Source organism: Engraulis encrasicolus, chromosome 22 (genome assembly GCF_034702125.1).
Source record: "Engraulis encrasicolus isolate BLACKSEA-1 chromosome 22, IST_EnEncr_1.0, whole genome shotgun sequence".
Taxonomy (NCBI): Eukaryota; Metazoa; Chordata; class Actinopteri; order Clupeiformes; family Engraulidae; genus Engraulis; species Engraulis encrasicolus.
Window position 1 is genome coordinate 43,907,882 of NC_085878.1, and position 23,214 is coordinate 43,931,095.

The window sequence follows — 23,214 nt, forward strand, 5'->3', positions numbered from 1 at the left end:
CCATACAGCGGTATATTCCAACCAAGGCCCCCTTGGGCCGTGCCACGCTATTTTTATTGTGCATCCGGGTTCACAACTTTATGAAATTGCTCCATTCCTAAACCCATTCAAGTACTGCAGACAGCATAATACTTAAACATTGTAAAGAAGAAATGATTCCACTGGGATTATTAATCTTATTTTTGGTTTATTCTGGCTATTTAAGTTATTCAATTCATTCAATTAATTCATTTCATTTTGCTTCATTTTTCCTGCCAACCTGCTGCGGCCCCCCTATCATCCCTTTGCAGCCCCCTAGGGGGCCCTGGCCCCCACTTTAAAAACCACTGCTGTAGTGTGTGTGTTTGTAACCTGGATGTTGTTTGCTTTGCAGATCGGCAGCCGGAGCAGTGTGTACTCTCCTGAGAGCAGTGTGAGGAAAACGGGCTCCTACATCTATGAGGAATTCATGCCCACAGATGGGACAGATGTTAAGGTAGGTGTGTGCGTGCGTGCATGCGTACGTACGTACGTCTTTGTGCGTGTCTTGGTGTGTGTGTTCATCTTTCTTGGGGCCTGTGTGTGGGCCTGTGTGTGTGCCTGTGTGTGTCTCTGTTTGTCTCTGTGTGTCTATGTCTCTGCCACCCTAATTAGTCCCTTGCCAGTGTAACTCATGAGGGAAGTATTGTCAAAATTATGATCCTAAAATTTGAAGAGGCGTGTTCTGCTTTTCAACAACAAATCCATTAATTTCTATACCCACTGTACATGTGATACTTTTGCCTAATGTACGTGACGGTCTGTGACTGTGGTGTGTGTGTCCGTGCGTGCGTGCGTGCGTGTATTATGTGTGCAGGTGTATACTGTGGGGCCTGACTATGCGCATGCGGAGGCCCGTAAGTCCCCGGCGCTGGACGGGAAGGTGGAGCGGGACAGTGAGGGGAAGGAGATCAGATACCCCGTCATGCTCACCGCCATGGAGAAACTGGTGGCACGCAAAGTCTGCCTTGCCTTTAAGGTTACTCATTTCACCCTCTTTTAGTTATCTGTGTTTCTCTCTGTCTCTCTGTCTCTCTGTCTCTCTCTCTCTCTCTCTCTCTCTCTCTCTCTCTCTCTCTCTCTCTCTCTCTCTCTCTCTCTCTCTCTCTCTCTCTTTCTTTGTGTTCTTCTCTCCATCTCACTGTCTGCATATGCATCTCTCTGTCTTTCTCCCATGCTGTCTCACAGTTTCTTTCTTTTCCTCAATTTCTTTCCTTCTCCCTGTGTCTGTCTGCTTAGCTACAAGTCGAACCACACAACTGATCATAGCACTCTATTGGACATGAGTGTGGGAAAAATCACAGTTACACTAAAATACAGTCCTTCTTTCTGTGTGCATTCTATATACATTTCTGAATTGACCCACTTTGTGAATGTGGGGAAATGTTCTGTTGGGCCATCACACTAAGGTGAGATTTCAAATTGACCCAGTTCAAAACTGGGCCAGACCGACATGTTGTCCAACTGCCCCGGGTCCATTGATCCGTCCACCCATTGTAGCTTGGTCTCCAATGAACTGCAGTAGCACCCCACGGCTATAAAAAGGTCCAACTGCTCTACGTCCATTGAACAATTTATACGTCATAACACATCCTCATATGATCCCTGTAGTACTACAGTACATAAGACACCTTACTCAACTGAAAAAAGAGCTGGTCTCTAATTCATTTCATTTCAGTTATCCCTTATTATTATGTCAGAAACACGATAGGCATTTCCCTGTGGCTGAGAGTTCCTGGTACAGACCTAGGTGAAAATGTAGTGGACTTAGTATATCAGTTAGCGCAGTAGCGGTTCTGATAAACGGGTCCTTTCACTGGAGCCTAGTACTCTTTAAAAGGGCTTTCACAGTAGCCTGAGGAATACGTCAGTGTTTATCAGAAAGGCATTCCGTATCTGCAGTTCTAAGTCCTCAGCACAAATGCATTGGCAGTGGAAAATGCTGCAAAATTAAAGTCAACACATTATGGCACAAAAGCAATGACAAAGGAGAAATTAAAGTCATAACATTTACAGTGCCTTTTTTGAATTAGGACATAAACAAGCTGCAGCACACAGCCACTCAGCATGCCCAGAGAAGCAATGTTAGCATTTTAATCTGCTACATCTACAGTAGACCAAGCTGTATCTGTACATCTATGTGACCTCTCTGCACTTTGAGTTTAATAGTAGGAGGTTGCTGTGTCTAAATATTTCTTAATACACTAATAATTTGAGTCTGGAAATACTGTATGTGTTCTTAATACTTTCATTTCCGTCTTGATCTTTGTCTGTCCTCCACAGCAAACCGTGTGCGGCTTTGACCTGCTCCGAGCAATCGGACACTCTTACGTGTGTGACGTCAACGGCTTCAGTTTCGTTAAGAACTCCATGAAGTACTACGACGACTGTGCCAAGATCCTGGGGTGAGATTTACAACACAAGACAGTGCAGTTCACTTCTACACAGACACTCTTCTGCCATTAAACTGAAGATGGAGTACAGTATGCTGTACAAAGAGCTCTCAAACAATTGAAATAGCTTTAATGTATCGGCAAATCCACATAAGATTTTAAAAAAGCCCATCTGTTTTGGCCATGACTGCCTGGCTGCAACATTTTGCCTTTCTAAATAAATCAACTCTTATTTGAACTTGTTTTCAAGAGGGCCTTAGATTCTTCATCTCCAGTTTGTTATCTTTATGACTACCTATTATTGCCTATAATTGTCTATATTGTTCCCACCTTAAACAGTGTTCATGTCAGGAATAACACTGCAGACCTCTAAAGCTACTATTTTGCGCTCTTCTGTCATTATTTAGCAGTTTGGCCTCATTGGCACGGTGTAGCGGGCAGGAAGTGTGTCTCTGGGATAAAAGGCATACTAAGCTCATTACATCTGGCCAATCCAGGAAGTTATGTACCTTGCAGAGTAGGAAGAAAGGAGCCAAATGTCATCTGCTAATCCCTGGCTTCTGGCCCTCAAGACCATTACACAATTGCAACTGAGGTTTTGTTCAGGAATTATTCATTAAGCAAAGTTAGCTGTGAGTGTGCGCGACATACAGTATGTGTTGTGGTATTCCCAGACATATTACATTTTTCTGTGAGTTTGCCTGCATCACTTTGCCTGCATACTGCTGAGTAACCCGTCCATATTTTTGATTGTGGTTGTGTTTGTGTTAATAAATGACATGTGTGTGTGTGTTCTTAGGAACATTGTGATGCGGGAGTTGGCCCCCCAGTTCCAGATCCCCTGGTCCATCCCCACCGAGGCAGAAGACATCCCCATTGTCCCCACCACCTCAGGCACCATGTGAGTAACACACACACACACACACACACACACACACACACACACACACACACACACACACACACACACACACACACACACACACACACACACACACACACACACACACTGTAGAACATGTGGCTGTTCAGCTGTACAAACAAAATTTCACATTTTCACCTCGGCATGCAATTTCACACCAAGATGAGTATGCGCTGTAACTGCGTTTTTTTTGTTGCAAATTCACTCATCCTCACATTTTTTCTTGAAAGCAGAAGACCCTATTTGTTTACCATGCATCTATCTATTGTATTATGAATACAGGCTTTTACTAGTAAATACGCATGCACGCACGCTCGCACGCTCGCACACATAAATACAGTTTCTAATCACTTTGACGTGTTCAGGATGGAGCTGCGATGTGTCATCGCGATTATCCGGCATGGCGATCGCACCCCTAAACAGAAAATGAAGATGGAGGTCCGCAATCCCATGTAAGTCATCTATCAGCAAGGCAAAAAGAGCAGTCACAAACTCAAATTCAAAAAGCATCCAACAAATGTTCCATCTGTTTGTGCTTGTTCATTAAAACCTTATTGACCTTATTAAGACCTTATGCCTGTCCATGAAGGCTCCTCATTGAAGTTTGTGTTCTTCCTCAGGTTCTTTCAACTGTTTGATAAGTACGGGGGCTACAAGACGGGCAAGCTAAAACTGAAGAAACCAAAACAACTTCAGGTGAGCCTAACTCAGTCTCAAGCAATGCTAAATGACGCTAGACTGTGGAGCACATTCTTCTCGAAATGTTTCACATTGTGTACCCTTGTTCCGTTCATTTGCATAGCGGTTGTCAAGGTCGCCTTGCAAGGCAATGGGAGAATGAGGTTCAGTGATTTTCTCAAGGACACAGACCCATTTAAGAGAAGGTGGCGTTAAAACAATGACTCATTGGTTACTAAGCAACTGACCTACCTCTCAACCACTAACACTCCTATTCTGTCACATGACGTCATCGAGTCAAAACAGTCACCCTTTGGTTGCTAGGAGACTCGTATACCTCCTTTACCACTGTCACCCCATCCTGTGACATGATGTCATTGGGTCATGCGTCACAGGCAAACTGAGCTTGCATTCATCTGGCCTCAGGGGTGTAGACCACTGCACATACTACAACACAGTAGGTTAGTGAGCTACTGCAGCGTCATTTGGACCATATATGCATTGTGCACATTTTCAATGAGTAACATGTTATCTCATTATACTGCTTTGTGCATAAAGCCAGTAAAGGTTTTCTATTATAATGTTCGAATAATTTATTGTGTGCTTCAATATCTGCGCTTTAAAGGAGAAGTCCACTTTTTTGAACATCAAAGCCATTTTCTGAGTTGTCTGCAATGTTTTAGAGTCCACCTCACCGTTTATTTGATGTTTGCTGCAGTCTCTGTTATTTGGCTTATTTGGATTTGATCTCAACCAGCTTTAGAATGGCCGTCTATGGGCACCTGCAACTCTGTTCTTAAAATCACCTTTAACATTTGTTTTCAAGAATATGCAACTCACCAAGTGTTCAGCAGTATTCACTGGTGTTCCTTAACAGTTTTTGTAGCGAAATATGGCATCTGTCGTGTTTTATGTGTGTTTTATGTTGCAATTTGTAAATTAAGTTTCACTTTCACTTTCACTTTCTTTCACAAAATGGCAAATAAAAAATGACAAAAGCCACAGAGTTGCAGGTGCTCATAGACGGCCATTCTAAAGCTGGTTGAGATCAAATCCAAATCAGCCAAATAACAGAGAGTGCAGCAAACATGAAATAAACGGTGAGGGGGACTCTAAAACATTGCAGACCACTCAGAAAATTGCCTTAATGTTCAAAAAAGTGGAATTCTCCTTTAACAGTTGTAAGCGGATTAGTTTTTATAGTGTTTGTAGTTATGTTGGGTAAGGAAAGATGAATACGGCGCAAAACAATTACCTGACTTGGGCACATACAGTATTAATGGTAGACCCCCTTCGGAATATGGTTTGCAATAGAGTAGAGTAGTAGAGTTAATTTTTATTTTGAAGGAAATAAAGGTGTCTAGGGGCTTAAACATAATCCAACTTGCGTAAATTGAGAAATACATTGCAAGACAATACAAGATACACCTAATATACACTGTGAGACATTCAACCAGCCAAAAGGAAAAAAAGTGAAGAAGGAAAATGGCCTATTGTCACGAAGCACTAGTCTGCTAAACAGTACATTAATGCCTCATGATCGGAACCAGAGACAGACTTGTGACGCAAATGCATGTCCTCTTCTCTTAACTCTCTGGTCTTTTTTTTCCCATTAGAGCTGAAAGTAATGCCATAGTCTCCCCTGATGGAGCACACTTTAGCATTGACAGTGACGTGGCATTTTCACTCAGTCAAGTACACAGTCCAGTGCTCTGGTCTGCATTCCCTGGCGATGCCAGCGCTGTCTGGTCAAAAGCGTCATGTGCCAAAATGTCATCAGATGTCGCAGAACAGGAAGAAAGAGGGAGACACACACACACACACACACACACACACACACACACACACACACACACACACACACACACACACACACACACACACACACACACACACAGACGTACAGTAGATCTTAAGAAGCTTAAGTACTGTTGATGAAGTCCAGGTGACCCTTTTGTTCAGTGCTTTTAGCGGTCGGTTAATGTGCATCATTCTCTCATGCTGTAAAACATGAACACTAAAAACAACCCTGATTGTTTTTAACGGTGGATCAGTTGTGTAGTAGCAACAGAGGGGACTGGATTTACTATATGGGCTGTGAGAAGTGCATGTGAATGTGCTTCATGTGTTTTGAAACTGTGTGTGTGTGTGTGACTCGGTATGTGAATTTAGCTCCATTTTCTGTATGTGCAAACTGCTTGAATTTGTGATGGTATGATTTGGGCGATGATACTCAGGAAAGGTGACTAGGTGAGTCTTGTTTGTGGTTTACAGGAAGTGTTGGACATCACACGGCTGCTGCTGATGGATCTGCATCAGCCGACCGACTCTGAGGTGGAGGAGAAGAAATCCAAACTGGAACAGCTGAAGACCGTGCTGGAGATGTGAGTACGGAGGGGACAAGGAAAAACACACACATGCACACGTGCGCACACACACACACACACACACACACACACACACACACACACAGACACACACGTACACACCGTTGCCTGGTGAGAGGAAAGGGACATTACATTACATTACATTACATTACATTACATTGCATTTGGCAGACGCTTTATAACCAAAGCGACTTTCAAAAGAGGACAAAATCAAGCCAACATCACAAGCAAATACAAAGTGCACAGGAGATATACAGAACAACAAGTGCAGCGAGTAACTAACGAGTACACACACACACAAACACACACACACAAACTAAACTAAACTAAACATCATATCAGGAGTCTGCCCTATGGCATGGCCAGCTCAAGCATTAGTCTAGTAGATTTTCTCGAAAGAGGAAGGTCTTTAGTTGTTTCTTGAAGGCTGCAAGAGATGTGCTTAGTCTTGCTGCCTTTGGGAGACCGTTCCACCACTTGGGTACAACAATGGAGAACAATCTTGACTGGGAGTACGTAGAGCGACTGGATGGCAGAGCCAGACGGCTTGTGCTGGATGAGCGCAGTTCTCTTCCAGTAACATAAGGTGTTAGTAGGTCCTTTGGGACATGGCATGAAGACCATGCTGTTGAATGTGAAGAACACCCAGGAAAAGGTGCAGGACAAAAGCTGACGGTCATTGTAGAGTGAGGAGTCGGTACTCTTAAAATCCCTTTTTTGTTTTTCATTCCATGTCAGGAAAGGATGATGTTTTGACTGTTGAGAATCTGATTAAGACAACACTCGAAACGTCATCCTATCCTGCCTTGGAATAAAAAAAACTAAGAAAAAAGGATTTGAAGTGTGTCGCCTCCTCACTCTAAAATGACAGTGAAGACCATGCTGGGTATAAACCTACTGCAAACGTACACGTATATCTGTATATACTCTGTCCCTACCGCTCGTGGTCGCCCTTAACACACACTTTTGGGGGTATGCACATGAGCAAGTAGTGTGTGTGTGTCCCAGGGTTTTTGAGAGTGAATTTTAAAATCCCTTCAAAATCACCCTTGGATCAGAGTGAGGGTGGGATCCCCACTATGAACCGAGTGGAAGATGGAATGACCTGCGAGTGTGGAGATGTAGAAGCCAGCCTCTGATGAAGTCGCAGAAGGGAAGGGGAGACGATCCATTCATTTATTGTCATTGCCCAAGAGCTAGGAAATAATGTTTGGCTCATCAACAACACTGCATAGTTTGAGATGTTAAGTAGTATTGATGTTCAGTAGCTCCGGGCCTTTGTGTCTGTGCATGCTGCCAGCCAGAATCTTGCACAGCTGATCACTCTGTGCTCTTGGGAGGGGAAGGGGGGGAGAGAGGGGGGAAAACGGAAGGGAGTGGGTGGTGGTGGTGGTGGTGCGTTGCTGGAGAGAGTAAAGTGGGACACAGTGTATTTCACACACACACACACACACACACACACACACACACACACACACACACACACACACACACACACACACACACACACACACACACACAGTACACACACATACACACACACACACAGTACACACACTTGCAGACAGATATGCACTTTTTCCCCTGCCAGAGACACTCTGGAGCCTTATTGTGTTGGAGGTGTATTGTGTTAAAAAAGGAACCCTCCGGCTCAGAGAAAAGCCTTTAGGTGCGCTGGAGATAAGCCCTTAATACAGACGACTAATAGACCACCATATTGGAAAACGCCACTTACACCAATCCCTTTGAATCCATTCTTGGCCATTATTCTCTGCATCTCTGCATCTTCTTCCTTGGGTTACCCTGTGGTGTCAGCATAAAAAAGTTTCAGAACAGCATATTATTGCACTGGAAATCTTTTTTTGCTCCCCTTAGTGCTACTAAAAATGAAATAACTCTGTAAAAAGAGAAGAGCAAGCCAAACTATCAGTTTTCTATTGAATGAGCAATATCACACTTTCTCTGTTGGTCATTTTAGAAAAAAGTTTGCTAGAACTTTGTTAGCTTAGATTTGTACATATCCACTCTCTTTTAATAAAAAATGCATTTAGTTGAGCTGTAAGAAAAGTGGACTTCTGCCTTGAGCTTGAAGGAAGTTTTACTCCTCAGAAGCTTCATGAGATGTAGTTGAGTGGTGTAAAGGTTATGCTTGTAATTATAGTAAACCTATTCTTTCAGCAACTGGGCTTCTTTTTTGCCCTTGGAAGACATTCCGCTCCTCATCCCCGAAGCTGCATCTTTCAAGCTGAATGAATACGTTCAGTGGCCAAGGACATTGCTGAATGGACGGGGGCCCTTTCTTGTTGTCTGGCCCAGCGGCCCATTGAGTCATAATCGGTCCCTGTCAGCGGCTCACAGCTCTTTGGATAGCATGAGCCGATGGAATGAGAGCCTTCCCAGACATATGGCCTCGTTCTGCAGATGGGCCTGCCGGATGCGCTCATTCACTCTTTGCTGAAAATACTCAACTACATCATAGCAACATTGCTATGACATTACCATGAACCTTAAGTAACAGATCAAGACCTATTCATCACAATTTGCAGAGGCTCTATGCTAAGGGCTTATGGACTTGCGTGTACTTTGCTTCTCCTCTGTAGTACATTATGGGACGATGTTGTAGATCTGTTTGCTCCTCAGCATACAGTATATGCCAGCAGGGTAATGCCCTCACGTAGTGCCCCACTACCTATGAAGATCATCCACTAGTAGAAGTGCTACCACACACACCCCACGCACACACGCACACGCATACACTCCTCCAGTTGTTTTGGCATATCACGATGGCTGTGTGCCTGGAGCTGTCAGCTTTATGGCTGGCACGTGGTGCGACGTGAGCTGCGAAGGTGAACTACTATGACGGAGGACGATGCAATACACACACACACACACACACACACACACACACACACACACACACACACACACACACACACACACACACACACACACACACACACACACACACACACACACACAGCAGACACACAGCAGACGTACAGTAGATCTTAAGAAGTACTGTTGATGAAGTCCAGGTGACCCTTTTGTTCAGTGCTTTTAGCGGTCGGTTAATGTGCATCATTCTCTCATGCTGTAAAACATGAACACTAAAAACAACCCTGATTGTTTTTAACGGTGGATCAGTTGTGTAGTAGCAACAGAGGGGACTGGATTTACTATATGGGCGACGTGAGCTGCGAAGGTGAACTACTATGACGGAGGACGATGCTGAACTACTATGACGGAGGACGACGAACTGTACACCTACGCGGACACACACAGACACACAGAACACTCATTTAAAAACACACCAACTTGCTCCCTCACATTGAAATACACGCAGACACATACAATACATGAACACGTTTGAATATTTTGGTTTACAGTAATGGCGACTTGCTTGAATTTCATTGTATGCCGCTTCATCAAAGAATATTTTACAGTAACAGGCCCTGGAAAAGCACCACCAATGTGTAGCAGCATTCACCTGGGTGATGCACTACATGCTGTAGCTGCATTCATTTACCAGAATGTTTCCAACACCTCATCAATCTTTTGCTCATAGTTTACATGATCATATTTTCAATTGAAAATTAGAATGGGATGTATCCGAAAATGACAATGTAATCTTAGTAAAAACATATTTGAATGAGTCTCACTGATTTGGCATTTGCATGTTATTCATCTCCAAAATGTGTGTTGTTTTGCAGGTATGGCCATTTCTCTGGGATAAATAGGAAAGTCCAGCTGACTTATCTACCACATGGGCAACCCAAGACCTCCAGCGAAGAAGAAGGTATGACCATTAGCCCATTAAAGTAGAAATCTGCAACTTGTCATATTAATTTGTCATATTACCTTGAACTGTCACGGGATTCCTAAGCTAGTACATGAAATAGCCCATTACGGAAAAAGACAAGTTCTCTAATTCCAGCCAAAGTCTGTAGTCTTGTTTACAAAATTTCAGCACTCCCTTGGTAAGATGGGCGGGGGTGTGGGGGTGTAGTTCCCCAATCACACAACTTGACTGCCATTGGTGTGGATCGGACATGAAGTTAAATATTTCTTTATTTTTCGGCTAAATTGGGAATTATGTGCATTTAGCGACTGTGGTTTTCAACTTTGGGTGTTTTGAAAATGCATGTACAACTTCTAAAATCCCAGAATGGAGGCTTTACCTACAGTATGTCAACAGGAAAATGTGCAGACGGCAGCTTTAACTCAGCTGATATGAGAAATGGCCTTGAAGCTCATTGCAGCTTGCAGCACACAGTAGTTATGAAGAATGCTGGAAGAACTCTTGGCATGTTTTTTCAATGCAATGCTAGAAATGCACTGATCTACCAGTATGGCCCCAGGGGTAGTGGACCTTACATTAATATTTTGTTGTCATAGCATCATTATTGCCACTGACATTTGTGTGTGTGTGTGTGTGTGTGTGTGTGTGTGTGTGTGTGTGTGTGTGTGTGTGTGTGTGTGTGTGTGTGTGTGTGTGTGTGTGTATAGACTGTCGTAAGGAGGAGGCGTCTCTGCTGCTGGTGTTGAAGTGGGGAGGGGAGCTGACCCCAGCAGGCCGTGTACAGGCAGAGGAGCTGGGCAGAGCCTTCAGGTGCATGTACCCTGGAGGACAGGGTGAGGCACACACACACACACACACACACACACACACACACACACACACACACACACACACACACACACATTCTTGTTTTTGCATCGTTGTGAGGACCTTCCATTGACTTCCATTTGATCGTGCCCTGACCAAAACAACCCCTAACCCTAACCTGTCAGCAAGCAAATGTTTTTGCCACCACCACCAACAACACAACTGGGAAAAACCTGTTAAATGGCTGTGAGGACCGATCAAAATGTCCTTACAACCACAAATGTCCTCACAGCAAAGGTGAAATGTTAAGTTGTAGTCTTCACAATGGTGGGCACACACACACACACACACACACACACACACACACACACACACACACACACACACACACACAGTCAGTGACACTACGACATTACACACACACACACACACACACACACACACACCGCGGAGAGCCTGGGAATAGTGGAAATAGTGGAGATTGTAGGTCAGGGTAAGGCCTTATAATTGGGAGGGAAAGTGGAAAACAGCGATCCTAGCGGTTACGTTCCAAACACCAGAGTGATCCTATTGAAACTCCCATAGACGAGTTTTTAAAAAAATCCCACAAAGATATGATTAGGAACTATAACACCAGACACATTTTTCAGCGTACACAATAGGATGAACTACTACCTGTGAAAATCTTAAGTCATTTTTTGCCCTTTTAAGAAAAATAGAAATTGTGCAAATCTGGTCGGAAACGGACTACAGCTCCCAGCATGCTGTGCTTCGCGCCTCGTTGACAACACAGAGAAACAAATGAACGCGAATGAACGCAAGTTCTTCGCATATCTTCACATTCTTGTAATCCTGTGAGTTCCACATTGTCTTCTTATTACACATATATACACGCGATCATTTTGGTTTGGTTTTAACTTCTCTAGTAGATATGATGGCTTCTGTAGTGACGAGTAACCACCTCTCTGGCTCATGTTTGGCTATGCTAATTTGGCTATGCTAATTACATGGAGTAAACACGTCACACATGCCAGTCAGTGTAGTTCTGTATTAGCTTTTTAAAGAATATTAAAATCAGTTCAGATCAGTGAAAAAACGAACTTTTTACCACCTGATTCGATAAAACGGGCCAACATGCCTATAATATGACTGCCACTACTTCTACTTCGTCGTCAGGGCCGAGATGTAATTTTTCAAAGAAAAAACCCATTCATTTGTTGCAGGGGCTTGGAACGTTGCCAGCAGGGGGCGATGAGATTACTTTCCCTCCCAATAGGCCCTCTGGTTTTACAGCACACTACCTCAAGGCTAGGCCCATTTACTACTGTGCGAACTATATTGTACTGCCACACCCTCAATCTATTTTTTGCTCTGGGTACCCAATAACCTCACATGAACCCCTTTTATTAATGCATGTATGGATTACACACTGATGCATACTCAAAGTACAGTCCTCCTAATTACTTCTCTAGTGTTTTTTATTATTACTACAATTATTTCATCATCAGTTTAGGAGAGGATGAATACACAGCCCTACTGCACACAACACTTACAGTATACAGTATAAACATCTGAAAAGTCAATATCGATAATATTTAGAAAAATATTTTTTAAAACATTATCTGTACACCAAACAAATCCTTTATAGCAACCCACCTGTTCTCCATCAGGTTCCTTAAAATATGTCAAGGTTTTGAAGTAAACAGAGTTACAAACAGACCCCCAGGCAACAAGCTGAGCTGTTGATGTAGATGTGGATGCAGCTGAGGCCATTTTTGATGGGAATCTTGTTTGAAATCTGTGTTGTTTGTTGTGGTTGTATGAGGGGATAAGAACCCCACTGAGCTGAAATAGACTGGCAGATTGAGGTTGTTTGCTGTAGCCTTCAGCCCCTTCCACAGCTTAGAGCTCTATATTACTACACGCTTCAAATCTTCTCCATTCAGCAGCATATCAGGCATTTTAATGGTATTTATTAATATCACTAAAAGCAACTCAGCAGGCACTGAGGTTTAGGTGCTTAGGCTTCACTGCTTTTTTGTTTTGTTTTTGTTTGCTCTTTTTGTTTTGTTTATTTGTTTATTGTTGTCTTTTTTCCATTTTTAAGGCTGCTGAATTTGTATGATTACAACATACTTTCTCTCTGGCCTTATTTGGTCTCTTGACCAAAATTATATAGTGTTGCAAGAGCAATTCATTCTTTACATCTTTTACTTTTATTTGCTTTGACTTTGGATCACATTTTGATTTCATCATCCATTTTCTGTCTTTGCCATGCATTTTTCTTTTTTTTCATATTTTTGAACACATTTCTTTTATGTGTTTTTTTTCTTCTCTTTTAATTGTCTTCCTCCCCCCCCTGCCTGGTCTCTGCTGGTGTGTGGTCTTTGGCATTAGACTGTGGCCGAGGGGGACTAGCCTGTGAGTCTCCCTCCGGTAAGATGGGCCTTAGGGCCCAAGCTACGCCACGAATGCAGCCCCTAACATATACTCTAATGGTGCAAGTACAGCATTCTGTGGCCCTAACGACACCCATAATAACTCCCACCACTTACTGTACACGTAACACTGTTTCAATCAGCAAGTTTCAATGTCTGTGGATTAATGACCTGTACCAAGTCCCTGCCAAGGAGTACATCTTAGACTGACCAATAATACTTCTCCTCTCATTTAGTATGGTAAATGGAAACTAGAGATGCACCGGATCCTGATTTTTAGGATCCTGCCGGATACCGGATCCACTGCTTAAGATCCTGCCGGATCCGGAACCGGATACCGGATCCTACAAAAGGGTTGAAACATATAGTTTACTTGCACAAGTGGGCCTTTTTTATTACGTTGGCTCAAACTATTTTTTAGACTCATTGGCTTATTGCCACACTGCCTGCAACGGCCGCTTCCAAAGGGCTTTCACTCCATGCAGTGATTGGGGTTGTGAAAGACTAACTGAAAAGCCTAGGCTAGAGATGCACCAGACCCTGATTTTTAGGTAACATGCCGGATACCAGATCCACTGCTTAAGATCCTGCCGGACTCGGATCCTGTGAAAAACCCTATTATCCTGCCGGATCCGGAACCGGAACCGGAACCGGTGCATCTCTAATGGAAACAGATATTGGGTGTTGACCTGTCAAGCTGCAGCATTCAATATACAAGGTTGTTATTAATAGTACTGTTAGATAGATAGATAGCCTTAATAGTGCTGTTGACACGAGACGTCTGCGTTAGAATTCAATGGAGCACTGTCAAAAACTGCCTGACCTCTGTTGGACCTCGTTCTTTGCTCTGCGGTGATTGGTCAATAAATATTCTAGGGGCCTTAGCCAAAGGTGAATTAGAAGCCTCAAAATTGTATTTGTCCTCAGGTTTTAAAATGAGGTACCATCAAACTGTGTTAGCTGACAATTGGTTGTTCTTCTGTTCATCGGTTAACTGGAGACAGAGCATAGATTGAGACACCAAAAGGATGCCCTTCCACTTGGGAGATAAAGGCGGTAGCTTATTGCACCTAGAAGATAAAGGCAGTAGCCTTATCACAACAGCAAGATACAGAGCGTAGATTACCCTGTCTGGACAGGTTTCTGTACAGATAGTAGTAACTTATCACAATACAGTGAGGAGATACTGACACATCACTCAAAGCCGAAAGGAAATGGATGCCAATTTATGACGACGCCAGCCTGTTTCAGGAAATGCAATGGTTTGCAATTGTATGTTTGCAAATCGGTTTCTGTCATTGTCCCCCTTTATAATTTGGAAAGTAGATATATAGTCGTCTCTCTATGTCCAAATTGTCTGAAGTTTACGGCTGTCACGAGAGGATGTTCCACAATGATCTCAAACAATGGTAGTCTCCAGGGCCGCTCACAGCTTGGCTGTCTCTCAGTGTTATTATGGCTCATACAGCAGGTTTACACCATAAACAAAGAATCAAAATAAAACCCTCTCAAGGCCACGTACCGTGTTTGAATCCAGACAGGCAAATTAAAATGGGGTTTCTGTTTGAATCTTGGATTGAATTTAGTTCCTCTTCCCCTTTCCTCCATTTTTTTCACCAGAAAAACTTATGACTGACTACCACCTAATTTCAGCCGTTTATATGTTCCACTTTTTGCCTCACAAGAGCAGAGTTTAAATTTTTGAGAGTCTAGAGCGAAGTTTTATAGAGTGAAGTCTTGAAGTTCATTTTCTTTGGTGGTGTAATCCTAGCATGTTGAAAAACATGTATTAAATCGCAGTATTACTTTCTTGAGATGTGTTGCCTTCTTCTTTTATTGCTTTTCCGTTTGTAGTACGGTTTATTCTCCCCTCTGCTACAGTACTGTATGTATCCCAGAGTGTCTTCAGACTCATCTCTGCCGTGTGTTTGTCTTTTATTTCATTTCTGTGTGGTGCACGACCACCAGCCCACCCGTGGAGCGTTGTTATTGGAATGCCGTAATGAACCTCTAGCAATGTCTTGGTAATCTTGTTGTGGTGTTCCTAATATGGTTATGATGACATCTCTGCAGCGTGTGACTGTGCACATTTCCGTATGAATGTGTCCCCATCATTTCTTGTTTCTTGCAGTAACTTACTATAAGGAGGAGCTGGAGCACACTGCAGCTTAGACTTTTTCTTTTTTTATTTGGTGCAAAACATTTTGTTGACTGAGGATCTTGTTTTGCATCAATAAAAGATGTTTAAGCTACAGTGTGCTCTAACCCCTGCTTTTGACTGTCTTAAGTTCTGTGTCACCTGACTGCTGGATAATGGTGTGTGTGTGTGTGTGTGTGTGTGTGTGTGTGTGTGTGTGTGTGTGTGTGTGTGTGTGTGTGTGTGTGTGTGTGTGGGTGTGGGTGTGTGTGGGTGTTTGTACGTGTGTTTGTCCATGTGTGGGTGTTTGTACGTGCGTGTGTGTGTGTGTGTGTGTGTGTGTGTGTGTGTGTGTGTGTGTGTGTGTGTGTGTGTGTGTGTGTGTGTGTGTGTGTGTTTGAGTCCCCTCTTAACCTGGTTGTGTGTGCGTGTGCGTGTGCGTGTGCGTGCGCGTGCGCGTGCGCGTGTGTGCTACTGTAGGGGACTACGCTGGCTTCCCTGGATGTGGGCTGCTAAGGCTTCATAGCACCTATCGCCACGACCTGAAGATCTACGCCTCGGACGAGGGCCGCGTGCAGATGACCGCTGCCGCCTTTGCCAAGGTGCCTAGGCCATGTAGTTCACACTATCACACACGCACTCACATAGACTTATACATGCACACACAGTCACACTCTCAAACTTGGGGGGGAATGTGAGGTGCGTAGATCAATGTTAGGTATTCATAGATAATAATAATAATAATATAATAGTACTTTATTTTTACATAGCGCTTTTCAAAATACCCAAAGACGCTTTACAAACCATTTAACACAAAATAAAGACATACAAAGACTCAACAAGACAACAAAAGCAAACTGCAGTGGAAGAGAAATGTCCATGTTGATAGGGAGCTGTAGGCCTATGTGTGAAAGTTATGAAAACCCACGTCGGGGGCAGCAATGGAAATAGGGATAGGAAAATCCTGAGCCTCCTAACGTGGCAGCAAGTTCGGTTTGGGGAAAGCAGCCGAACGAGCAGGTGAAGTTCTGTATCTGACTATCAGCGTATGATGTTGCAACGATTGCTTTTGTTTAGGAGTTAAACTCTTTATTTTCTTGTATGGCCTTGGTGTCGAAGGGTCTGTGGATCTAAATTGTATTGATGACTGTAGTTATACTGTGTTTATCTTTTGTCTAAGCGCTAGATGTATTTCTCCCTGTGTGCTCCTGGTGGCTGTAGGGTCTGCTAATGTAACTTGTATTGATAATTGTAGTTGTACAGCATTTATCTTGTGTCTAAGTGCACAATCTCTTTCTCCCTGTAGGGTCTGCTGGCGCTGGAGGGTGAGCTGACTCCCATCCTGGTGCAGATGGTCAAGAGTGCCAACATGAACGGCCTGCTGGACAACGACATCGACTCCCTGAGCAGCTGCCAACACCGCGTCAAGGGACGCCTCCACGACATCATGCAGAAGGACCAGGAGTTCACAGACGAGGAGTACGACAAGGTAGAGCACCGCACATGTTGTTTAGGCTACCATGTTGTTTAGGCTAGTTAGCATGGATCAAGGGATAGCTATGGAAGCTGTAAGCCAGCCAACACACTTTCCTTCCCTCTAACCTTTGCCGTGGTAGGGGAGGCGCCTACCAGCGGACAGAGTGAGCACTTGTGAGTGATGAAGTTGATGCCTCTGTGTGCTACCAGTAAATTGTAATAGATAGGTATGCATTAATAGCTAGGCTAATTGCTCATGTTAACAACCAGACACTAGCGAGTGGCTGCACTAGTTATGGGGTGGGATAGGGAGTTGTGTTTTGATAAGTTTAGGTGTATCCTGCTGTGGGGCGCTGGTGTGATAAAAGACGCACAAAGAACAGCTTGCGTGCAAGTCACTTCTACAAATGTGAATGGTCAATGGCATCACCCCAGTTGTGTGACCCAGCTGACTGTGGACCTGGGCCAGATTGGAATCAGCAGATTGGCAGCTGCTCTGAGCTGTCTCTGTTCTGCTCTCTCTCTCACTGATTTCATTGGAGAGAAGCGCTTTGTTGAACAAAATGAGTGACGTTTGTGTCTGTTTATATAACAAGTTTGGTCACTGAAAGTTTAAGGTTTTTTGAAGGGGGTTATAAGGTGTGGAGTACTATAGTGGTGCTCTGGCTCTTAGATGGTCATGGATTGCCATAGAAACAGCAAGATACTTCAGTCTAGAGTCACTGCAGGGCCACTGTCCCTGTTGGCCTCTCCGCTGCAAGGATAATGTACAGTGGGATTGCACCTCGGACATGCTGGACTCCACTTTTAGTCATTGTGAGAGAGTCCAGACATGGCTCCCGTTTATGAGGATACTCGTAAAGCTCTGAGTTTCTAAACAATTCCCTGTGAAGATTCCCATTCATTCAGGTCATAGGCGTCAACGGAGCCACATTGTGAGCAACTAGTATGGATATCTTGCCCTTATGAAGGCCAATATGTCTGCAACATGTAGGCCCATGTTTTAAAAAAGATATGCCATGTTAAATTGAAGGGTTTTTTATATTTTTATCAAAGCTCAGAGTGCCTCGACTTTTTCCTATCTATTTTGGTCAGGATGTCTCTTTGTATTGAGAATATTTCACCACTCACTCAAAACGATTCTCCAGTGCCTAGCTGACAGTGAACCCTGAAACCGAAGAAGGTGTAACGTCTTACAGTTGCAAAATAAAATAAAAATAAATCCGGTTTCTTGCAATAGCCATGTTCTTTCTTTGCTTAATTGTCCTGCTATTGTCTGTAAGCTAAGGTCAACATTTCTAGAGCGTAGAGGGGTGGACAACATCAGTGGAGCTGCCAGTGTGTGTCTGACTGAGCACTAGTGTCTGGGAATAGTAATTACTCTCTGCCAACGTTCTTATTTGATCAGACTGGATGCTAATTAGCTTTAATGGGGACAGTGGTGGCTTTATTTTAAGCCCATTTGTCCTAGACTGTGATAACCATGTTTAAACTTGTCTGTCTCTATTTTTTTCCCCAGATCCCTTTCATTGAGCTTTTTGTAGATCTAATGGGGCTAATAGATGGGTTTTGTTTGCTCTTTGCATTTTTCTTTGTTTCATCTACTGTTTTGGGATTCTTGTTTGAGGTATTGTATACAGACATATTTGGATGGTTTAGTGTGTAGACAGACATGGGGAATGTATGTGTCACTGAAAACGTATTGTGTGCATGTGTGCGTGCGTGCGTGTATGTTTCTGTGCCCCTGTTGTAGTTGGCACAGCCCACGGCCAGCTGCTCTCTCGTCAACTCCATGAAGGCGGTGGGCAACCCGGTGTCCACGTGTGACAAAGTCTACGCCCTCATCCAGAGCCTCACCTCGCAGATACGCAAGAGGATGGAGGATCCCAAGTCAGCAGGTCTGTGCCTACATACGCACATATGCCTGTTAGCTTCGATGATGGTTACCTTCTCATTCAATTTACGCCATACTGTATACCCTACACACAGGTGACCTTTCATTAAACATTATGCTGAGTTGACCTTGCCATAGAAATATAAATCTGATGAAATAACTCTGCTCCCAGTATTAAGAAATTAAGAGTGAGGAAATATATGAAATGGCTGTGTTAGCCGCTGAGAATTAGGCTAATCGTTTGCTGTTGATTGATCTAGTGGCCATGTGGAAATGCAGTCAGTGCACAGCACAGATGGATTCCATTGGAGTCATGTTAGATTGACCTGTAACTGAGGATATGTGTGTTTGCTGGAACTCACGTCTGCCCCCTGCTGTTGACCTGAGGACCAGAGCCAAAGGGAATTGATTTTTGCAGTGATGTGGTCTGCTGCCCTCCTCAGTCTGTGATCAGTAGCTATTCATGTTCCCCATTGACTGCTAATCTGATTGTGATGACCGCAACATGATCATCCATATGTACCTGTTGTGCCGTAGTAGTCCATCCATCTTAGATGATTGATCCAGAATTTCTTTTTGTCATTGCAAGCAACCATCCATCCACTCATCCATCCATTGATTCATCCATTTTCATCCATGCATCCATCCATCCATCCATCAAACTATCCATTCATCCATCCATCAAACTATCCATCCATCCATCCATAATTCCACCCATCGATCCATCCTGAGTGATTGATAAGAGTGTGTTTCAGCTGTGTAGAGCATCTAGTCTGTGACCTGTCTAGATGTGGGTTGTGTTAGTGTTTACTTGTTCACATGATTCCAAGTGTCTGCGCAGTACAAAACAAAAACATGCGAGTAAGTCAGGGGTGTCAAACTCAAATTGACTGAGGGCCAAAATCAAAATCTGGAACGAAGTCTTGGGCCGAACTCAACAATTATTTTACAAAAATGGTCTAAAATTGTGCATGTATGATCTTCATACTCATAGTTAAATTTCACACACACTCTTTCCCATCATATTTGCCAGTTCAAATGTGTCTGCACGTCTTGTGACACAGCGAATTTCATGGTCAAGTTATGTTACACTAAACATTAATGGTGTATGTGGGCCAACTGTAATACACATTTGAAATGATCTTGCGAGACGAATAAAATGGCTCTGCGGGCCAAATTTGACCCCCGGGCCTGAGTTTGACATAAGTGAATTAAGGCTTCAAAAGGCAGGAACAAAGACGCCCGTCTTTTCTATCAGAGTCCACAATCTTGGCAGTGAAACGGGGCCAAGTGCATTCTGTGAGCATCTCGGTCCGGGCAGAAAGAATCTCTTTATTGCATCCGTCACATGGCCCATTTTTCATGTGGGCTGCTGATTAAAAATTCAGATGAATGTAAAGTATGGCAAGTTTGACGTCCTGGGAAGTGTGTGTGTGTGCGTGTGCGTGTGTGTGTGTGTGTGTGTGTGTGTGTGTGTGTGTGTGTGTGTGTGTGTGTGTGTGTGTGTGTGTGTGTGTGTGTGTGTGTGTGTGTGTGTGTGTGTGTGTGTGTGTCCGCGCGTGTGTGTGTCCGCGCGTGTGCGCGTCCGCGCGTGTGAGCATCCGCGCGTGTGCGCTCTGTGCATGAATAACAAATGTGTGAGTGTGCCTGTCAGTGTGTTGTATATTTAGAGTAGAGTATATTAAGTAGCTTGCATAAATACACATAATGCCCACATGAACATTTCAAGATACCATATACAGTATACATATTCACAACAGGCATTAACACAGGTCAAAGTCAAGGGGGAAAAGTGTGTGCTCACGTGCATTGTCTCTCATAGTCTTGTCTCTTATCGTATGTATTGTACATATGCTATGAATGTATAATTGCCATTATACATGTGTGTCGTGAGAAGGCATTCTACAATATTCTGTACTATTGTATTATATGCTGTATTGTACTGTATACCTGCTCTCTGTCTCCCCCTGGCTGCAGAACTGCAGCTGTACCACAGCTAGATGCTGGAGCTGTATTCTGTTCTGTTCTGTTCTGTTCTACTCTACTTTGCTTTATGCAATTCTAATGTATCTGATCTCTGTCCCCTCCCTACTGTACTGTACTCTTTTCTATTTTAAATCTCTGTTCACATCTCTTCTGTCTCATTATAGACCTGCAGCTGGTGCTTATGCCTCCTATTGGATTCTATTTTACTGTACTGTACTCTAGTCTACTCTAATGCTCTCTACACATCTCTGTTGTCTCCTATCAGACCTGCAGCTGTACCACAGTGAGACGCTGGAGTTGATGCTGCAGCGCTGGACCAAGCTGGAGCGCGACTTCCGCATGAAGAGCGGCCGCTACGACATCAGCAAGATCCCCGACATCTACGACTGCATCAAGTACGACGTGCAGCACAACGCCTCGCTGGGCCTGGAGAACACGCTGGAGCTCTTCACCATGTCACGGGCGCTGGCTGACATCGTCATACCACAGGTGACACCACACACTTATACACACACTTATACACACGCTTAAAATCATACACACACACACTCTCACACACACGAACATCTACTGTAATAAAAGTAAAGTACGATGTACATACACACACACACACACACACACACACACACACACACACACACACACACACACACACACACACACACACACACACACACACACACACACACACACACACACACACACACACACACACACACACACACACACACACACACACACACACACACACACACACACACACACACATTCACATGCAATATGTCCACATGGTGACATATACGCCCTCAGTCAGATAATTGTACACCAATCTATGTACTACTGACCTACTCTAAACTCCTTTTCAAAGCTTAAGCTGTATTTTGGCTGTGTTACTTTCTCACTCTCTCACACATAAAAAGTCGCTCACCAAAAATAAAATCTACACATCTAGGTATATACTTCACATGCTGCACAAACATGACCTTAAAATATTGTGTGCATCAGACAGATGGAAGAATGCAACTGCACTCGGAACACCCCACACACACTGGCAGAAAGAAAAATGTACAATATGGACCGTGCACTCCATATCTGTTTTAGCCCCATGTACACATCCCTATCTGCGGAGATAACATCCACCAACACAGATGGGGGCATACAGTGGGCATATAGAGCTGCCCAGGCAGCATGCTGCATTCTCCCCCAGATATCCTTATCAGTAATGAGCACACAACCTGCCAAAACAAGCCTCTGCCAACAGTGATCACAGATCATGCACAGCGCTAACATTGCCTTTGGTCTGTGTGCGGGCGCGTGTCTGTGTGAACGTGTGCATCAATGTGTATGTGTGTCTTTGTGTGTCTGCGTGTGTGTGTGTCTTTGTGTGTCTGTGTCTGTGCGTGTCTGTGCGAATGCCTGTGTGTGTGTGTGTGTGTGTGTGTGTGTGTGTGTGTGTGTGTGTGTGTGTGTGCTGTCTGTGTGCTGTGTGTGTGTGTGCTGTCTGTGTGTGTGTGCGTGTGTGCGTGTGTGCGTGTGTGCGTGTGTGCGTGTGTGCGTGCGTGCGTGCGTGCGTGCGTGCGTGCGTGCGTGTGTGTGTGTTTATAGGAGTATGGCATCAACAAAGTGGAGAAGCTGGACATAGCGTATGCCTACTGCCTCCCCCTGGTCAAGAAGATACAGCTGGACCTGCAGAGGACACACGAAGACGAGTCCGTCAATAAGCTACACCCTCTGTAAGTCTGAGAGAGAGAGCGAGAGAGAGAGAAAGAGAGAGACTGGAGTCTCATTCCATGCAGGTTAGAGCTGTGTGTGTGTGTGTCTATAATCTACGTACATGTGTGTGTGCACATTTATCTAAGCTGAGTTTTAGGAATGTCTGCGGATAGATTTTTTTTTGGGGGGATGGTGATGTTTCATTGTACATTTAGGTGTTGTGGTGTCTCTGAGTGTGTGCGCATTTACTTAACTTGAGTGCAGGGCTTGACATTGGCATCTGCCAATCGGCCAAATGCAGTTAAAACTTGGCTGTGGCTAAGCAGTAATAATTTCAGTGTCACCAGCCACTTTGGGAGCTCACTCTTCCTAATGACAGTAGCGTACAATGACAGTAGCGTACATATTCTGTGGTTTGTCCCCTGTGATGTGCATCCGTTGGTTGTATTTCAGTTCTAGAAAAAAATAATCTACTCAGATTCTATATGTCTGATGTGATGGCCATATAGAAAGCAAGACATGTTAATAGCTCTTATCATCTTGCTTTCACACTCAGCTAGATGTTT

General features: G+C 43.8%; 1 protein-coding gene across 6 annotated transcripts in view; it reads left to right on the top strand.

Moving 5' to 3' along the window:
* Positions 1 to 23,214, top strand: part of ppip5k1a (diphosphoinositol pentakisphosphate kinase 1a) — an 84,212-nt gene that overhangs the window by 24,993 nt on the left and 36,005 nt on the right. For all 6 annotated transcript variants that reach the window (XM_063187726.1, XM_063187723.1, XM_063187724.1 and 3 more), the window contains exons 8-21: positions 374 to 475; positions 836 to 997; positions 2,302 to 2,423; positions 3,211 to 3,312; positions 3,699 to 3,785; positions 3,954 to 4,029; positions 6,286 to 6,395; positions 10,109 to 10,194; positions 10,905 to 11,030; positions 16,060 to 16,181; positions 16,886 to 17,068; positions 18,809 to 18,953; positions 21,201 to 21,424; positions 22,541 to 22,668. In XM_063187726.1, the coding sequence (XP_063043796.1) occupies positions 374 to 475; positions 836 to 997; positions 2,302 to 2,423; positions 3,211 to 3,312; positions 3,699 to 3,785; positions 3,954 to 4,029; positions 6,286 to 6,395; positions 10,109 to 10,194; positions 10,905 to 11,030; positions 16,060 to 16,181; positions 16,886 to 17,068; positions 18,809 to 18,953; positions 21,201 to 21,424; positions 22,541 to 22,668 (1,775 nt within the window). The remainder of the gene's footprint in view (positions 1 to 373; positions 476 to 835; positions 998 to 2,301; positions 2,424 to 3,210; positions 3,313 to 3,698; positions 3,786 to 3,953; positions 4,030 to 6,285; positions 6,396 to 10,108; positions 10,195 to 10,904; positions 11,031 to 16,059; positions 16,182 to 16,885; positions 17,069 to 18,808; positions 18,954 to 21,200; positions 21,425 to 22,540; positions 22,669 to 23,214) is intronic.